The following is an 18,068-nucleotide window of genomic DNA, read 5'->3' as shown; positions in this document are numbered from 1 at the left end:
TAGAGATGGAGCCGTTGCCTCCCCCAGGAAGTTCTGGCGACTCATCCCTCCCCCCTCCCCCCCCCGCCCCAACCTCAAATCCTCTCCAAATCCTACCAAAATCCACCCCACCCTCACCCTCTTTGCTTCAGATTTGTCGCCTGCCACCATCCCCTCCTTTTTCATCCCGACTTTCCCTTGCTGAAGTTGAACCTCAAAGCCTCATTGGAGTTGTGTCTTGTTCAGATATGTCAGCTGCACCCAGCAATCTATCCAGCGCACTTTCCGACCAGATCCACAAGGTTCGCAGCGCTTCCTAGTATCCGTGCTCTGATGAGGTCAGAGTGGAGTGTTCCTTTGCGGACGTCATCATGTTTGGAGCGCGGCCGTGTTCAGCAAAAGCCTTTTTTGCTCTGCCCTCATCTTCGGTGCCACATTCAAGCTCCGTGTGGCCAGCTGATGTGTCCTCACCTGCCCATACCTCCCGTGTAGGCGCTGCTCACGGCATCATAGTTCAGTTACCACCGGTCAAGGAACCTGCAGCTACCACGAGCAGATCTCTCTCTTCACCAGATTCTCGGGCATGGGATTCGATCAGTTCAACTCTTCAATGGCCCTCCTCACATCACATTCAAGCTCCCTCGCATCGCTTTCAAGCTGGCGTGCTTCGTACCTCAAAACGCTGTGGTCAACAGGAAGGGGAGTAGGTTTGCATTTCATCCATGGCCAGAGGCAGTAGATATGAGCAAGATCTTTGGTACGACAAATCCTCAACGGATGCAGAGCGTTGGGCTCGAGGTGGAGCTTTGGATGCATAAGGCTGGAGCTTTGTGAAGCCAAAATTCTGGTGGCGAAAGGATCAATCGCATTCAAGGCTTTGCCCCTCTGGTAGCGCTACAATTAAGGCAGCAAAGCACGCCCTGTTGACCAGCTACCTGAGAAGTTTGTAGGGCAGGTGTTTCAACTATCTAGCCTCCGACCACCGTGTTGCTTGCTACCGCGACCCCACTAAATGTTGGCTTTGCAAGGGCTCCGGCCATCGCTCAAGCAAGTGCTATTTGAAGGCCCCTCCCTCCAGCCGCTCCTGCTCTGAGCTCCAGCGTGTCCACCTTCCCCCACCCTTGCGGGCCGGTTCTGAATCAAACCCCCCCAAGTCTTGCACCCTCCAAGCTTGCAGTGTCCCCTGTGATGGCCAGCTTCCCCGGCGATCCGACGGCCCTGCCACTGGAGGAGTTCGTGGCAGTGGCTGTAATGGGAAACATCAAACACCGGAAAGAACTGTTGCTTGATAGAGCGGCTGCCTGCTGGAAGATCGGGGCTCGACCAGACACGGACCCTCTATTCTCTCCGATGCTCTCATGACATCTTTTCGCATCGGTGTGCAGGATTTCCTGGTAGTGAAGCACCACCCGGAGGACTTCCTCATCATCTTCGCCAGCAGATGAGTTCGTGATGAGGTCGTCAACACTCACAGGCTGCCCTACTGAGGTTGTGATTTCCGCTTTGCGGCTTGGAATGAGCGGAGTTTTGCGGACTCCACCAACTGGGACTTTCACGTCTGGCTGCACATTGAGGGCCTCCCAGCCCATGCGTGGTTTGAGGAGGTGGCGGCATTGGTGATTGGGGGACAATGCTCGCTGCACTATCTTGAAGAACAGTCAAGAAGGAGGGAGCGTACGTGGACCTTTGATTTGTGGGCTTTGTGTAACAATCCAAGCCACATTCCGAAGATGGTGTGGCTCACAGTCACCCAAGCGTACCGCGAACTGCCACCAATCTCCATCCCAAGGTATGATGTCGAGTTTCGCTATGACAGGCCTTCTGACCTCAAGGCTGGGCAATCCTACCGGCTCTTCATTCACTTGGAGGTGATCCAAGACCTTGCCTTCCTCACAAGCAACCCCCCGGATCCTCACATCAGCAACCGCCGTTGGGAGTGCATCCTGGACTGGCATTACGGATTGCTGGATGGGGGTGTCCAGGCCACCCATCCTCCTCAGTGTCCCTGCCACAGTGGCAGCAGTCGTGGCTGTAGGGATCACGATGAGGACACCGATGACGATCGTCCCCGGCGTAATCAACGACGGCACCGAAGCAGTTCACTCTGGTCTCGCCTTTCATGCCCATGTCGCGATGAAGGCAGTGCAGTCCGCGAAGGAGGTGTCCATGGGCACCAGGTACACCGCCGGGGTGCCTACCGGTTTTCGGTCTCACCTCCTGAAGCCCGGTGCACCGCCAACAGCCCGCAATCCAGAAGAGATCATGGTGCAAGAAATTCTCTTTCGCCTTGCCAATTGCCTCGGTGTGCACGCCTCGTCATCCTGAGCATCTCCGACTGCCTTCTGAAGGTCACAGTGCTACAATTGACTTCCTCCCGAGCACGCCTTGCAGCCCATGTCCGAATGCTTTTGATCCAATGTTAGCTGAGCTGGGCTCATTCTCCTCCTATGCAGGGTTCATCAAACGACCATCTGGCATCCCCTGCCCGCCTATGGCCCCTCTTGTTATCGAAGCCACTGCAGTCCAAGGTGGGGAGGCAACTTCTGGTCTGAAGGATTCGACTCCAACTCTAGATAGCCCACTGGTGCTTTCTCCGGAATACACACCATCGCTTTGGCGCGAGAGTGCTGATCTCCATGCAGATTCCCTGCTTACAAGGATCCCTCCGTTGGTGCTACCTCCACCCTATGATCCAGCCCCTACTGCCACTGATGCGTCTGCAGCCGCCCTGGTCAGGACGCCACCTCAAGTGTTTGTTCAGTAGATCCAACCTAGCGGTGTCCCAAGGGCCTTGCCGGCGGACTAATGGAGCAACACCGATCGTACTGACCTTCCAGGCGCTGGTGACCAAGTGCAAGTAACTGACGTTCAAGAGTTCATTGCATCAGTCACCACTCCAATCAAAATTCCCATTATCTAATGCTCTCCATTACCCACCTCCCTTGGGGCATCTTCAAACGAGCCAAACCCCACCAGCACTCCTAGAAGGAGTATCAGGCTTGCTAAGCGTGTGACCTTGGGCAAGGACCCGGTTAAGATGGCTCAAGAAATGTTGTCAAAGAAATTGAGACTTCTGCAGAGTATAAAACTGGTTAATTAGCCGTATTCACGGTTATGAGTGGTAAGAAAAACCTCAAATAATTAGAACTTGATGATTTGATTGGTTTGGTCAATCATCGTAGTGAGAACTATAGTTGAGGTGTTGTTCAACATTGGTGGTAGGAACTTTAGTTGAAATGTTAAAAGGTTGATTAAGTTAAGATTATTGGAATCTTGAGGTAGTTGTTTATTTACAGTTAATTATTTTATTACTATTGTTTTTCAAATGCTTTTACTTAAATGCCATTTTATACAAAAGAACTATATTGTCATGTTGCTCTCAAGCCTTGTACATATAATATTTTCTTATAACTTGTTGAGTATGATATGTGCTTATTCTTGTTATCACTAAATACTCAGTTAGAGAAGAAATCGAAGAGTTCGCTGAGGATATATTGTTCTAAGATGTATTATACGTTAATCGTGTCTACGAAGATGTTACGAAGAATTAGAGAAATTGCGTAGTTACGTAGTTTTATTTAGATCTTCATCCTCGATGATCACTTTATAAGCCATTTAATAATAATAAAGTGTAATGTTATAATAATATTAATTTATAAAATTACCATATGTTAGAAATTGATTTCTAGACCCATCGTACGTGTGAAATTGGTATTTTTGACCAGTCTCGACATCCCACAACATCGCGTAGTACTGCAAGTTTCTGTTTGTTTTATTCATTATTTATCATACAGACTGCGGACATAGTCGGCTCGAGAAACCCGCTACTATTAATTTACAACGACAAGATAGAATCACTACGAGTACAGTTCATATTGATAACACACCACGGGCAGAGTTATCCATAACCTTCTCCACACCATCACCGTATCATCTGATCATCACCTCGGATGTGCCTCACCCTTCTGCAATCAACCAACCAAGAGCAAAAACATATCATCACAAACAACCCAAAGAATTCAGAGTTTTCTTGAAAACGATGCGAGATAAATCATGAATTAAACAAGCTGGTGGTAAATGATTGCTGGCTTCGCACCTTGTCCCCTTTGTCCCTCTTGGCTGCCTCGGCCTTGTCCTTGTCCGCCTTCCTCCTCAGCTTCTCCCGCTCCATCCTCTGCTTAATCAATCAGCTCGGTGTAATTAGTTAGGAGTAATTAGCACAATCAAATCCCAGCACTCGCACACGCAGCAGTAATCGATCATCACCTTTATGTAGACGTTCTCGGCGGCGCTCTCCTCCTCGCCGAGCACCCTGCCAGAGGTCTTGCCGCTGAAGTAGCGCGGCACGAGGCCACCGCCACCGCCACCGCCCACGCCCTCCATCCTCCTCGCCACGGCCTCCGCAACCACTGCCCAGTTAGCAGGCTGGGGAATCCTCCTCACGGCCGTTCTTGTAGCCATCCCACCGCACGCCTTCTTGCGCCCCGAGAACAAGATGACGCGAAAAGTCGTCGATGACTCTCGCTCGTGCCTTCAACGGGGATCGAGCGGCGCAGCGAAATGGTCCGTCTATTTCTACTGGTGGGTGCCTTCGCCTTTTTCTAAGTCTAGCAGGGTCTGTCGGTGTCCGGCCGACGCTCCGAACCAGCCGGATTCTCATGTGAATGAAGATAAAGATGAGCTCATGAGCCGGATAAAGAACAAAAAGAGTTTTTTCTTCTTGGAACTGGTACAGAACATGGTTTTGGGAAAAACTGCGACTCGAACGCTTGTATTGCCTTTTTTTTTCCCTGAGCTTTTCTAAGGACGGGGAACCCATTTAGGTTATCTCCAACGAAGTCTCTAAATCTACGAATTCTAGTGCTACAGTACTTCGCAGTGTACTGTAGCACTAGAAATTCATCTCCAACAGATCTTGTATCCAGTGATACAGTACTGCTACAATGTTGATGATGTATCCAGTGATACAGTACTGCTACAATGTTGATGATAGGGGATGCTGTAATAGTATTTTGAGGATAAAAATTTGAGGTAGCTATTAGAAATGGTCTTACATGATATCATAACGGACTGTCTGTTACAACCGAGTCTGACAACATTTTAGGGAAAGCGCAAATAGAGTACCGAAACGGAACCAAACAGCCTAACATAAGGAAACAACTGGGGAAACTAAGGGTTCACCAGCCCGTACATGTTCACGGCCAGACAGAACAAAAACAAATATAGTCTGAAACATTCCAGAAAACAGAAGAACGAGCTGCAACACTGAAGATGAGCGAAACTGCATCAGGCTTGGTCAACATCTTCCTGCACCTGATCTTCCAGCTGAACGTCTTCTAGGAGGATCGCCAGGCGTCCACCAGGCTGATTAATATGTACATATATTATGTACATTATGCTGCCTTGCCGGTTGTTGGCAACAAGCACTTGAGTCACCGTCTGAAGAAGGCCCTGAGCACCACACAATAATTCCTCCTTGCTCATATCCTTCGAAAGATCAGCCCACATTTTAAGAAAAGAACAAGCATGAAAAACAATCTCACTCAGGTCATGAATAAACTTTTTGTTCAAAACAGGCTTTATTCCTGGCTCTCCAAATTGACCGACAGATTGCAGCCAAACTAATCACATAGGAAGGTTGTCCATTAGCCAAATATATCTTAATCCAGGTGATATATTGATGAAAATAATTTGGTATTGTATCAGCACCAATACAAAGTGCCACAAACCCCCATACCGATTTTGAAACAGGGCATAAGACAAAATGATGAGAACAAGTTTCAAATTGGGTACAGAATGCACAGGTCCCATCCCCGATACAATTGTGCTGAAGAAAATTATCTTTAGTTAAGCAAGCATTCTTTTCTAGGAACCAAAGGAACACTTTGTTTTTTTAGAAAGTCGGCAGGAGGTCTGCCGATTTATTAGACTAGGAGTAAAAAGGAGACAGGAACGCTAAGAGAAAAGAAACACGGCCTGCGAAGAAAAACAAAATCAGAGCTAGAGCTCACCTAAGCACCAGTTAAGCTACGACAACCGAAGGAAAGGGAAAGAAGAAACGGTTAAACCGAAACAGAAAGACTAATAAACTGCAGGCAACACTACAAGGATGTCGTCGATGTGCTCTTTGAGTAACAGTGCGACCTTGAGCGCCTCTTCTTTTTTGTTTTGAAACGTTCTTCGATTCCGCTCCTTCCAAATATTCCACCAAAAAGTAATCACAATTCCATTGAAGTCTCGCCGAAGTTCTCGATCAATCACTCTTGAAGAGGCTTTCCACCAACCAGAAATAGTACGGAATTGGCTGAGAGGCGGCAAGTCTTCAAAATGCAATCAATGCGAAATATGCATCCAAATCTCCCTAGTGTAGACACAATCCTTGCACAAATGCACAGCGGTTTCATTTGCTTGATCACATAATTGGCAAATTTGGTTGTGCGGCCAACTTCTTTTCGCCAAATTGTCCGCGGTTAGAATCTTGTTTTGCAAAAGGATCCAAGCAAACATTTTGCCTTTTTGCTCTGCTTTGGCTCTCCAGATATTCTGCATATATACCTTTTAAAACATCCTGCAAACTGGATATCATAAGCGCTTTTAGTGGAGTGTTGTCTGTTTGCTGTCCATTTCCAAGAGATGGAATCCTGAACATCGACATGTAGGATAATATCATGCACCAGACACCATAAGGCAATTAGCTGTTGAAGCTCTTCATCCGTCTCCAGGGTTTGAATGTAGCGTAGCCATCTTTGTTGGGTAAGACCGACTTTCACATTGAAAATTTTCCTCCAGGATTTGTTAAAAATGAGAGGCACAATGTTGTGAGGAGCATTACCATTCAACCAACTAGAGAACCAGAAAGAGGCCCTCTCTCCATTTCCCACTGACACCGTCGCATGAATACACCTCATCAACGGAAGGTCCCTCTTGCGCCAATGAAACACCTTATAAGTACACCATTCCATTCCACACAACTGGATGATCTACACAATACTGGGAGTATGCATATTAATCAGATAGACACATCTTATTCCAGGCTTGTGGTTGTACTGTTTACATGGAAAAGATCACTCAACAAACCGGTTATTATATTTGAGCAAGGCTACCACATCCTAACTGTACAACCTGTATCAATCTCATTAAACCATTGCTCAAATCCCTATATCATGTTGCCACAGAAATTATATCATCATCTTTTATCATTGTTGCATATGGTCATTATCAAATTTCGTAGAGCAATTATCATGATCATCATCCCAAATTAAAGGTAAACATCATCTACCCTTCCATAACCCAAAACCATAACCACGACGATAAGGATAATAAGTGAAAACTAGGATAAAACCTAACTCTTGGGATTCCTGACAGATTATTAGCATGAATGTTTGTATAATAGAACATTTTAAAAATTGAGATAAATATACTCAAGACATAACTTGTCTTCACTATACTCAGTTGGATCTTTACAGTTTTCTGCAATCCTTCTAACTCCTCTTGTACATTAGTGTCTACTCGTAACATAAGAAAAAAGGCAACATATAAACAATAAGGTCCAAAAAGAACAAAATATCACACAACAAACATCATCACACACAATACCACACTTTTCCGGACAACATGACGAAAGAACGAGTCAAATTAGAAGTACGGTTAACAAGTTATGACCTCTGAAAGATTAAAATAGGACCGAAAAGATTATTTACATATGAAATTATATTGCTATGAATTTTCTAGAATTTTTCCAGATGCATCTATGATTTTCTAGCATTTATTAGAATTATAAAACTATATAAAAATATTAAACATAATTAAATAAAACTATTAAACTATTTTCTAAATAAATCCTATTTTAATAATTATTTTTAAACTAAAACTAATATTGCACAATATATACTATATATGACATCAGCAAACAAAAATAAATCAAAAAGAAAATAAAAAGGCTGACTGGATATGGCACGTAAGCATACACGTCCGACGTGGCACTACCACATGGGCGAGAGAGCTGATGGCCAAATGATGTGGCAGGTGACATGGCTAACCTAGATTGGATGGCGAGGACGGTTACCTCTTCGATCTCCCGTGTGAGGACGGCGCCGAGAAGCTCTCCCACGGTGGCACCTCACCTGAGCAACACCAAAACCTCATTGCGCTTCATGAATCACACCAATGAGTGGCAGTACAGAACGAGATTCTCATAGTGATCTCATTTAAGCTATGAGCAGACGTCAGCAAGCTTCAGAGATGGCTGGCGACAACAAGCTATTGCAGTGACCTTCGGATGCTCTAGGGTTCCTCGGTTCTATGGGGAAAAAGTGCGGCGTGACAAGAGGAGGGCCAGGGGTCGACATATATACCCAGGTAGGTGAGGGTGTCCCGATCCTACACGGTTAGGGTTCCACGGAGTCTGAGTTGTTCACGAGTTCAATTTTCCTCGTTTGAACCGCTTCCTTCTATAGATAGCGCCCCAATTGGTCTTGATGTCCTCCTCCTTCATGTCTTCTTCCTTCTAGACAGAAATCATCTCAAATCTGAGAAGAATTTGGCTGGGTTCCCATGTTGGTGTCGATCAGTGAACAAGAGCCAGTGGAGAATGGCGAGAGGAAGACAATTACGCCAATGAGTTGCATCTCGCGCACGCGGCCTAGGGAAGAAAAGAAGAGAGGGACTACGGCCTGGCCAGTTTCGGCAAGCAAACCGAGAGAGGGAGGGAGAGGAGGTGGGTTGGTCTAGAGAGTTTCGGCCTGAACTCTTTTTTTCCTTTTTCTTATTCCTTTTCTATTTCTTTTCTACTTTACTCTATGTATTATCTTGTATATACATGTGTGTATATATACATATATAACATATACTCTATACTTACATACATATTAGCTCACATTGCAATCAAATAAGCAAACATTTAGTTATAGGTATACATATGTATGTATATTTATATATTCTCATAGAAAGAAAACATATCCCTTTATACATATATATATATATATATACTTATACATGTATTTACATACCTTTATATATGTATACCCATTACTACATAAATGATCATCAATGTCGGCTCAAAAACACTATCAGTGCTGATTTTTGAACCAGCATTGATTACTGGTCCATAGTTACCAACCGGCACTGAAAAGCTTATTATCAGTGTTGATCCATAGTTACCGACCGGCACTGAAAAGGTTCCAGGGAGCCAAAAAACAATAAACGAGTTGGCTTGAAATCAAACCGGCTCGGCCATCGCTGCCGCCACTGTTTCGATCCGATGAGTCACTGACTGAATCGCAGAACGGAACAAGATCACACAAATGCAAGCATGTGATGCAAGAATAGAACAAGATCGGTACAAACACAGTAGCATCACTACTGTAAACAAAAAGTTATGTCACATTAGATTAGATCAAAAATGTTGGACCTGCATTTAAAAATTTCATAAACAAAACTAGCATCTCAAACATCTAGAGACATCCCAACCATCATTACAAGTGCAAAAGATTAACCAAAGAAATTTCCAAATGTGATGACTAGTGCTATTGGCTGCATCATCATCACTCTTTTGTTCCTCTTCCTCTCCTTCTCAAACTCGTCCTGGTCGTCCCCTGCACGTGAACAATTCCACCCAGTTGTTACTTTACTAGCCCAAGCAAAATCTTAACCGACACTGATAGAAAAATGCGACAACATCAATTTTATTTCAATAACAAAGCATCATAACGAACATAATGAACAATTCAAGTAAAAAACAAACAAAACCACTCCCGATCGGAGAAAAACTACAACGCGCACATCACCCAATCAGAGAATAAACATATCAATTCTGACCATCCTCGTCCTCCTTGTCATCATCGTTGTCATGATTGTCCCTGCCCCTCCGCGACGGACGCTGATCTGCCTCGTTGATGCTAGAGTGTATGGGGAAGAGCTCGACGGGGAGCGTATCGGGCGCGAGGCGACACAAGAATGGGTTGGCGGCGGCGTCGCAGAAGGGGTTGAGCACGTTGTTGTAGGGTGGGGTCGCACAGTAGAGCGACAAGTAGGGGAGGAGCGAGATGGGTTGGGTACCGTGAGGTGTTGTAGCCACGAGTAGAGGAGCGATGGGGACTATAAGAGATGAGAGAGAGAGAGAGAGAGAGAGAGAGAGAGAGAGAGAGAGAGAGAGGAATAGTGTGGAAGAGAAAGCAACCGAAGAGATAAGGGAGAGAGAGAGAGAGAGAGAGAGAGAGAGAGGGAGAGAGAGAGAGAGGAAGGTGCGGAAGAGACAAGGGAATGAGAGATTGATTGAACCTCAACACACGAGCAAACCTGAGCGAATTTAGATTTCAGGTCTGATTGAAATTTCAGTGCCGGCTGTAATATGGCTCATGTTTACCAACCAACACTAAAGTATCAGTGCTGGTTTTTTAGCTGACTCATTATTACCAGCCGATACTAATAAAGTATCAGTGTCGGCTCAGTATCAGTGCCGGTTCAATCTGGCTCAATCGTTGATCGAATGCAGGAAGTTATGAACCAGTACTGATACTTTATTAGTGCTAGTTCTATCCTAACCGGCATTGATGGGGTGGCACGGATGACTGTTTTTGTTGCAGTGACACACATCTATGCATGTATATATATAGGGTTTTATTTTACTTTGCTAAAGTTTCTATTTTGTTTATGAAAATAATCTTTATTTCTTTTGGTTTTAGAAAATTGGGCTATTACATGCGACCCACAGTAGCAACATGCACTCTCGCTGGTGCAACCTGTTCTGTTGGCCATGAGTTGCCCATCCACTCTCGCTGATCCCGCATGTGCTAATTGGGGATTACTCCACCTAGGCTGGCTCAAGACCTATCTTAGGAGCACTGGCAACGAGAGTAGCTAGGATCGAGCGTTGTCTAAAGTCTTCATCGTCTCCTCCCGATCTTAAAAAAATAGAGAACACCGCATGGCAAGGATATATGATTATTTATTATATATTATATAAATGTGGTGCATCTAGGAGGAATACTCACACCGCACATGCCCTTTACATGTTCAAGTATGATTTGTAACTGCCATAGAGTATCTAAGCATGTAGATAAATATCAGGTAAGTAATTGTGTTCGATAAGGAAGTTATCCTCATATTTGGTAGGTCTTTCCTAGATATCCAGAAGATCTACGATATAAAGAAGAAACGCTCTGAAGGAGTCCGGGTAGCTTACGTCTGTCTTACCATGACTATAAAATGAGGGGAGGGGTACATCCAAGACACGCCAATTGAAACCGTTCAACAGCAAAGCAACTCACGCCTTTAAGATCCCAAAGTGGCGAAACCCTAAATCTAACCTAGTCGGATAGAAACTACATACCCATCGAAGATCCACGGCAGAAAATCTCATCATCCAACTAGGTCTTAGAACCAAGAACATGGGGCAATTCATCTAGTTTCTTGGGACTAGATACACATACCCCATATATTGTTTGTAGCATTTGTTCCTGAGTTAATCAAGGCAAGACAGGGCGTAGAGTTATTATCCTCTGAGAGACCTAAACTTGTATAAATTTGTCTCTTTTTGTGATACTCTTCTGTGGTCCACAGGTATCTCTATTTTTACCTTTAAATATTTTGATGGTTGTTTATGGATAATCGACACTGCCTTTGCCACCTCCTCCCCGCTACACCACCTCTGCCTCCCCTGCTCACAGTGTGCCACCGCCTCCTCCTGTGTCGCTCTCCTACACCACCAACTTCCGCTTCCCCGTTTCCTCTTCCTTCACCGTTGTTTCTCCACCTCCACTACCTCCTTGCCACAACACTCGACCTCCCCTTCCTCAATCGATCTCTGCCTCACAAGATGAGAGAGGTAGAGACGATGGAGCAAGAGAGGATCCTCATCCTCTTACCATCTCCTACCTTGATGCCGCCATGATTCCTTGCATATGCGCACGTAGATGGTAGCCCATCAGTCCGTAATGCTTCCTTTGCGCCTATGCCACTATGTTGTCCACGATGGGCCATCGCGCCAGGGGCCGGGTGCAAGCATGGGGTGCAAGGTCATGACCCTTGTATTGACAACCGCGAGCAACAGTGATGTTGTAGTCCAGACAAGGAGGCGAGCAGGGGAGACACCTACGACAAGGAAGAAGTGCTAGATGGTGCAGCGTAGTCGCGCGTGGGGAAATGAGACGGGACTAGCCCTAGGACTCCCTTGTTGTAGCTGCCTATGTCGACAATTGGTAAAGTTGATTATCCAAATACTTATTTAAAGTAGGAATACATGGTCCTCAACTGTGCATATCGAAGGAGACATGTAATTTTATACATATTCAAACATTCCTTAGGATAATAGCCCTACGTCATATTTTGTCTTGATTAATATCAGAAAAAACAATTAGAATGGGGATATATCTAGATCTATTCCTAAGGTTCTTGATGAGTTCTCTTGTGTTCTAAATCCTGAAGCCCTTGTCGGATGAATCTCGTCGTGGCATGACTCCATTGTGGAACTTAATGGGTTGTCTCTACTCCTATTTAACTAGACTTGCTTTGTATTGCTTGTCCAGCTCCTCGTTAGGAATTCAATTGCTTTGCCTGGGCTCCAATCTGGCTCAAGATCCTCTTGACTTACCCTTCCAACTCCTTATTCAATCGAGGTAGAGGAGTCGTACCACACTCGGAAACTTCGAGTCTAACTTTCTTGGATTGTATTATTTTTGGATATCTAGTAGACTAATTTCTAATCTATTGATGGTTTCCATGTAAAACATGATGAACTGTCTGAAATATTGACACATACTTTATTTAATCCATTGTGGTTGTGAAACCTACCATATCATATTATGAATGCAATTGATGGAGACGAAATATGACATCCTGGGCACCAGAGAACGTCATAGATCGTCATGTTTGTACTACTGCAGCAACTAAGAAGGGAGCCTACGGAGCCAAAACCCAAATACTTGAAATCTATAGGGAAGAGCTGCAATGACAACTTAGCGTCGTCCAAACTAGGTTCTCAACTAAGGTAAATTCTCTCATCTTTTTTCTTTGGAGGACACATGTGGAGGCGAAATCGAAATGGGTATATGGTGGTTATTGGTAAATAGAAGTAAAATCTACCTTAGCTGAATGCATATTTGGATGTATTTGCTGATGTAATGTGTTGAAAGAAAAGGTAGATATAAGGTACCACAGAGAATGTGTGTGAAAGAGAACCAGATTGGAGGAGACAGAAAATTTTATTTTCTCATATTCTAAATCCTGAACATAAAACACATTTATTTCACAAATTTTTACCAGTGTATTTTAAGATTGCTACCTGCACGGGTTGATGGCCTAGTGTACCTAAACATGATCATCTTCTATGAAAGGCCTGAAACAAGATTCAATTGTAGGGCGGAACATACTCTCTCTTCTTTTTTTTACCTTGAGGGAGGAGGCGAAACATGCTTGACATCAGCTTAGCTCCTAGGTTGTGTGGACACGCATGTGGTTTCAATTTCAGCCGGGATTTAACTGTTACATACGAATTGTGCCAAATCCATCCAATCTATACTAGTCCTAACCAATTCCGTTTTTTTATTTTGAAGGATGTCATCAATTCCTTTATAAAGAATTTTGGATCTGAGTGTTTAATGGAGCCAATTTCTAGTTTTGTATTAGAGCCCACTTATAAGAGCCCCAAACGAAAATGTCAAAAAACTTGGCCAATTAGGGTTTCATCTCAGTAGCAATTGAATTGTATACAGGGCCGTCGATTAGCAAGTACAAGGTGTGCAACCACACAGAGTCCCACCCTGCAAGGGCCCCATGTGACCATCAATCCTACCTTACCAAAATTAATTTCTATAATTTTAGGTTATTAATTAGGTCAACAGCCCATTAACTTGGCCATTCATCTCACTGCGAACAGCTACATCTCATGAATTTTCGTGCGAAGATTAGATAGAATTATACTACTAGTACTAAGCATGTTTTAGCCTTTTGTTGCAACTGAAATTTAATCACCCGTTCTAATTGGACACTATGGTATAACATATAGAATATAAATAGACTCTTCACAAACTATAACTTTTCTAGGTTGGATATTATTATATTTTTATGAATTTCTCAAATATTTCTCTTTTATTTATAAATATTGACCACGTATAACATTAATTCTATTTTTAATAGTACACATACAATTGTATTTGAGAAAAGATATCTTCTTTACTAAAAGAGTAATTCCAATTTTACACATAGCGTCATAGCCGCTATATGCCACGGTACGGCCCTGATTGTATAGACTATACAACGGGCCTTTTCCGCGACCGCGAAGGCAATATAGTAGACTTATTATTTGCGAATCTTTTTTCTCTGGTGGTGCATTCCAAACGATTTCTCGGAATAAAAGAGAAATCCGTGTCGACAATATAGTAGTAGCATTTCCAGCGACTTCGAGCTCAGCCTTCATCCTACTCTAGCCTTGTGCGGTGTGCTCACTATCTTCGCTTGCCTTGCCGTGCCACCTGCTCTGATGGCGCAGGTTTCACGCGCATACTTTGCTCGGGCTGGCCCGGCCAGGCCGGCCGAGACTGCAGAAACCACCTCGCAAACTTCTGCAAGAAATGAGCGAAAAAATCGGCACGGCGGCCAGCACCATGCCGCGCGCGCACCAATGGCCAGGGGCAATTAATAATTGGCGGGCGCCACCGCGACAGAGGGCCTGTTGGGCGTAGGCTCGTTTAAAAACTGTTTATAGAAAAACTATTTTTAATTGGTTTTTATGTAAATCAAATGTATAATGAATATAATATTTCTTGGAACATCACCTCTCAGAATTTATAAAAGCTTACTCAAGTAGCTTCTAGTATCTATCAATAATGACAGCTTTTATTTTTTTTAAATTATTTTAAAAAATAGATTATTTAATTCCGAGTAGCAAAAGTCAGTAAAAACTGAACAAACATGGTCTGAAAGCGCATTAGATTCCCCAGGATATGGTTAGCGTGCCATCAATCGACAGGACGACCATATATTATTACCAGTAGGAGAAGCTAAAATTAAATAAAATTTCCCATGGACGCGGCAGGCGCAGGGCACGGCACACTCACTATCGCCATGCCTGCCTCGATCCACTGTTCCTTTCTTCCTCCTTCCTCCTGTCCTCTTTAATTGCCCGAGAGCAACGGTGCGAGACGGTGAGACGATAACTGGTTCTTGCAGCCGAGGAGGAGCGAAGAGATCGACCAGGTAGATTCAGCTCGCAGTGTTAGGGAGTCGAGCTAATTCGTCTGGTGAGACGCAGGAGCCAGAGCCATGAGTGGTCGATTGTTTGCAGGGGGCGGGCTGTGGAGTGAGATGCTGGAGCAATGTCACCGCCGGCCGATTCGAAGGGTGGCGGCATCATGGGCATGAACATGGTGACCACGGTGATGGCCTTCTCGGTCAGCGCCTTCTTCGTGCTCTTCGTCTTCACCAGGCTGCTCTGCGCGCGCCTCCACCTCAGGGTCGCCACCACCGCCGACCACGCGGCCGGCGACGCCTTCGTCGTCTCGACCTACCACGTTAGGCATCTCCGTCTCACTCGATCGTGATTACCTGATACTCCCCGACGTGTCCCTGCTGTGTTCTTGGATTTGTGACTGACTGCCTGACTGACAGTGCGGAGATGAATCGATTGCTTTCATGGGCAGGTGGAGCACGGGATCAGCGGGCTGGAGCCATCCGTGGTGACGAGCTTCCCGACGTTCAAGCTCGGCGACGGCCCGCAACGGCCGCCGCTGCAGGAGTCGCAGTTAAGATACCAGCTTCCTCCCCCTCTTCTTCTCTGCCTGTAGTTTAACTCGTTGAAAATGATACGCACATGGATGCAAAATCTTCTTAGTTCTGATGCTTACATCATGCTCAACTGCACCTGCAACTTGCGATGACCACCAGTAGATGGATCGTGGACGAAGCAAACAAGTTCCATTCCGATCGCCACAAATGGCAGCCTCGGTATGCCAAACTGGGGCATACTAGTATATGTAGACAGTAGACCATGGCAGTAGAGAATTCATATACCCCTTTTTGCATCCCACAAAATCAATGTGGCAGATTATCAGAACTCAGAAGAGGTTTAGATTGCTGGAAAGAAAAATTAGGTCCTCTTCGTTTGAACTGGATTTTCCTACCGTTTAAAGGCCATACTGGTTGCCAATTTGGAACTACTCCTGGTGAAATTGAGGTTGACATATGCAGAGTCAAAGTGAAAGTAGCTGTGGCACCGTGCTGTCATTTGTCGAATTGACCCGGTTGTTGGGTCTATTTGTTTCACCTGTGAATTGTGAAACAGCTATTTATTTTAGCCGTGGATTGCGAAAAACAATTTGTAAAAAACTGAATTGTGAAAGCTAAATTGTAAAAACTAAATTATATAATATACAGAAACTGGTAGAAAATAGATTATTGAATTGAGAGTCAATCCAGCGTTTATAATCTAACTTATTTGTTTCAGCTTATATATTATATTCACAGTCTGTAACATAGCAGCAGAAACAAATATGCCCTAATTTAACGTGCACAATAATCATTGCAATCAATGCATCAACATGTATCCGGAGTGTCCAGAATTCATGATCCTGCATGGTGCACGCTGATATTTCTGAACCTGACAATTCTGCAGGAAAAAATGTAACGCCTAGCACTGCAGAAATTTCTGATATATATGAAGTGAACGACACGATCGCAGGTGCACGGTGTGCCTGGAGGAGTACGAGGCGAAGGACGTGGTGCGCGTGCTGCCCGCCTGCGGCCACACCTTCCACGTGCTCTGCATCGACGCCTGGCTCAGACAGCACCCCACCTGCCCCGTCTGCCGCGCGTCCCTGCGCACCAAGAAACGCGGCGCCACGCCGCTCGACTACGGTCTCCTCGCCGCCGCGCCGGCCTCCCAGGTCCCCGCGTCCTCGTCCGACCTCGCCGCGTCCCCCCAAGCGACCGCGGACCAGACGGGCATTGGGGTGGATGGTCGACTGGAGATCGTGGCCGAAGAACCGGCCTCCTCTGGCGACCAGAGCGCCGCTGCCGCTGCTGCTGCTGGCGGTAACCATTCTCGTTGCGGTGAGACGGCGAGACACAGCGCGAGCAGCGCCAGCGCGTCGGAACATTGCTAGCTAGCGCATGCTGACACACGCTTAGACGGAACGGTAGTGTCAAATGCGATTGCGATGTGTTTAGGGGCTAGCCATGGGAATTTAAATCTGGTTTTTAACAGCCTTTTTTCCTCCTGATCTGAGAAAGCTGATTGTGCCTTGCTTGTATATCAGTGCACTTGCTCTTACGAGACCAATACTAGCTTCAAGCCACACTCGTGGTATGCTTGCACTTCGCAGCATAGAACGTGACGTGGAATTGCGGCCGGCCACGTCGTTTAAACGCGTGACCACATTCTTCGCTAGGGGAAATCGATCCAGGACGGACGACAACGGAGGGCTGTGAATTCGGCCCGCACAACATGTCAGCAGCCCACGAATACCGTGCGGTTATTTATTTATTTCAAATATTTCAAGATTATATGCCCGTTTGAAAAATAATAAGATCTCTGTCCTACCCGTTGAATGGAGGAGACTTTGTGGGCTTCAGCTGTTAGCCAATTTAATAACCAGAGAAAATGTCTCACTTGTTTAGCGGATGAGACCTTCATGACTGCAATGCCGCGCAGGCCTATCCAAAAAGTATCACCCATTCAGCGGGTGATATCTTTTGAGTATTTAGGCTCGCGCGGCCGGCTCTGCCGACGTCAGCATCTCATTTCATTCTCATTTAGTCGAGAGAAGAGGAGAGGGGAGGGGAGGGAGATTTGTGTGGCAAAGTCCTGCTGGAAAAAAGAGGTAAATTTTTTTCCTGTTTGTTTAACAAACCCGATAGGATAGCATCTAGTGCTAGGTTTTGACATAGGTTATATGTTAGATCTAGGTTTTGTTTTGCAAACCTGGTAGGATAGTCACTAGATGCAGGTTAAATTATAGATCTAGTTTTAGAATTATGGTTAGATATAGTTTAGTAATTAGATATGTAAACCTATATTTTAGCAATTAGATGTAGTATTTAGACATATGTTAGGTATTAGATGTAGGATTTAGATATAGTGTAGTCATAATTGATAT

At 45.0% G+C, this 18,068-nt stretch overlaps 2 protein-coding genes across 3 annotated transcripts; one reads left to right on the top strand and one right to left on the bottom strand.

The window, feature by feature from the left end:
* Positions 1-3,727: 3,727 nt before the first annotated feature.
* On the bottom strand, positions 3,728-4,709 carry LOC133917520 (uncharacterized protein At2g27730, mitochondrial-like). Its single transcript, XM_062361404.1, has 3 exons — positions 4,246-4,709; positions 4,076-4,153; positions 3,728-3,944 (listed from the first exon to the last, which is right to left on the bottom strand). Exons 1-3 carry the CDS (start codon positions 4,438-4,440, stop codon positions 3,921-3,923), a joined length of 297 nt encoding a protein of 98 aa, XP_062217388.1. The 5' UTR covers positions 4,441-4,709; the 3' UTR covers positions 3,728-3,920.
* Positions 4,710-14,985: 10,276 nt separating this feature from the next.
* Positions 14,986-17,222, top strand: LOC133919021 (putative RING-H2 finger protein ATL69). 2 transcript variants are annotated; one of them, XM_062363208.1, is made up of 4 exons: positions 14,987-15,171; positions 15,260-15,485; positions 15,615-15,715; positions 16,652-17,222. In XM_062363208.1, the coding sequence occupies exons 2-4, from the start codon at positions 15,291-15,293 to the stop codon at positions 17,073-17,075; spliced, it is 720 nt and encodes a 239-aa protein (XP_062219192.1). In that variant the 5' UTR covers positions 14,987-15,171; positions 15,260-15,290; the 3' UTR covers positions 17,076-17,222. The 2 variants fall into 2 exon arrangements, with proteins under 2 accessions (XP_062219193.1, XP_062219192.1); XM_062363209.1 differs by having other exon boundaries at positions 14,986-15,485.
* Positions 17,223-18,068: the final 846 nt, after the last annotated feature.

This window comes from Phragmites australis, chromosome 5, assembly GCF_958298935.1.
Source record: "Phragmites australis chromosome 5, lpPhrAust1.1, whole genome shotgun sequence".
NCBI lineage: Eukaryota > Viridiplantae > Streptophyta > Magnoliopsida > Poales > Poaceae > Phragmites > Phragmites australis.
Note: the sequence above shows the minus strand (reverse complement) of the source record. Positions and strands in the feature narration are given on the sequence as shown.

What these genes read in the sequence shown, in the direction of transcription:
- LOC133917520 (XM_062361404.1), bottom strand. Translation starts at nt 4,440, where the DNA reads ATGGCTACAAGAACGGCCGTGAGGAGGATTCCCCAGCCTGCTAACTGG. An exon ending in CCGAGAACGTCTACATAAAG is followed by an intron (nt 4,154 to 4,245) that starts GTGATGATCGAT and finishes TTGATTAAGCAG; the next exon opens with AGGATGGAGCGGGAGAAGCT. An exon ending in AGAGGGACAAAGGGGACAAG is followed by an intron (nt 3,945 to 4,075) that starts GTGCGAAGCCAG and finishes GGTTGATTGCAG; the next exon opens with AAGGGTGAGGCACATCCGAG.
- LOC133919021 (XM_062363209.1), top strand. Translation starts at nt 15,291, where the DNA reads ATGTCACCGCCGGCCGATTCGAAGGGTGGCGGCATCATGGGCATGAAC. An exon ending in TCGTCGTCTCGACCTACCAC is followed by an intron (nt 15,486 to 15,614) that starts GTTAGGCATCTC and finishes TTTCATGGGCAG; the next exon opens with GTGGAGCACGGGATCAGCGG. An exon ending in CCGCCGCTGCAGGAGTCGCA is followed by an intron (nt 15,716 to 16,651) that starts GTTAAGATACCA and finishes ACACGATCGCAG; the next exon opens with GTGCACGGTGTGCCTGGAGG.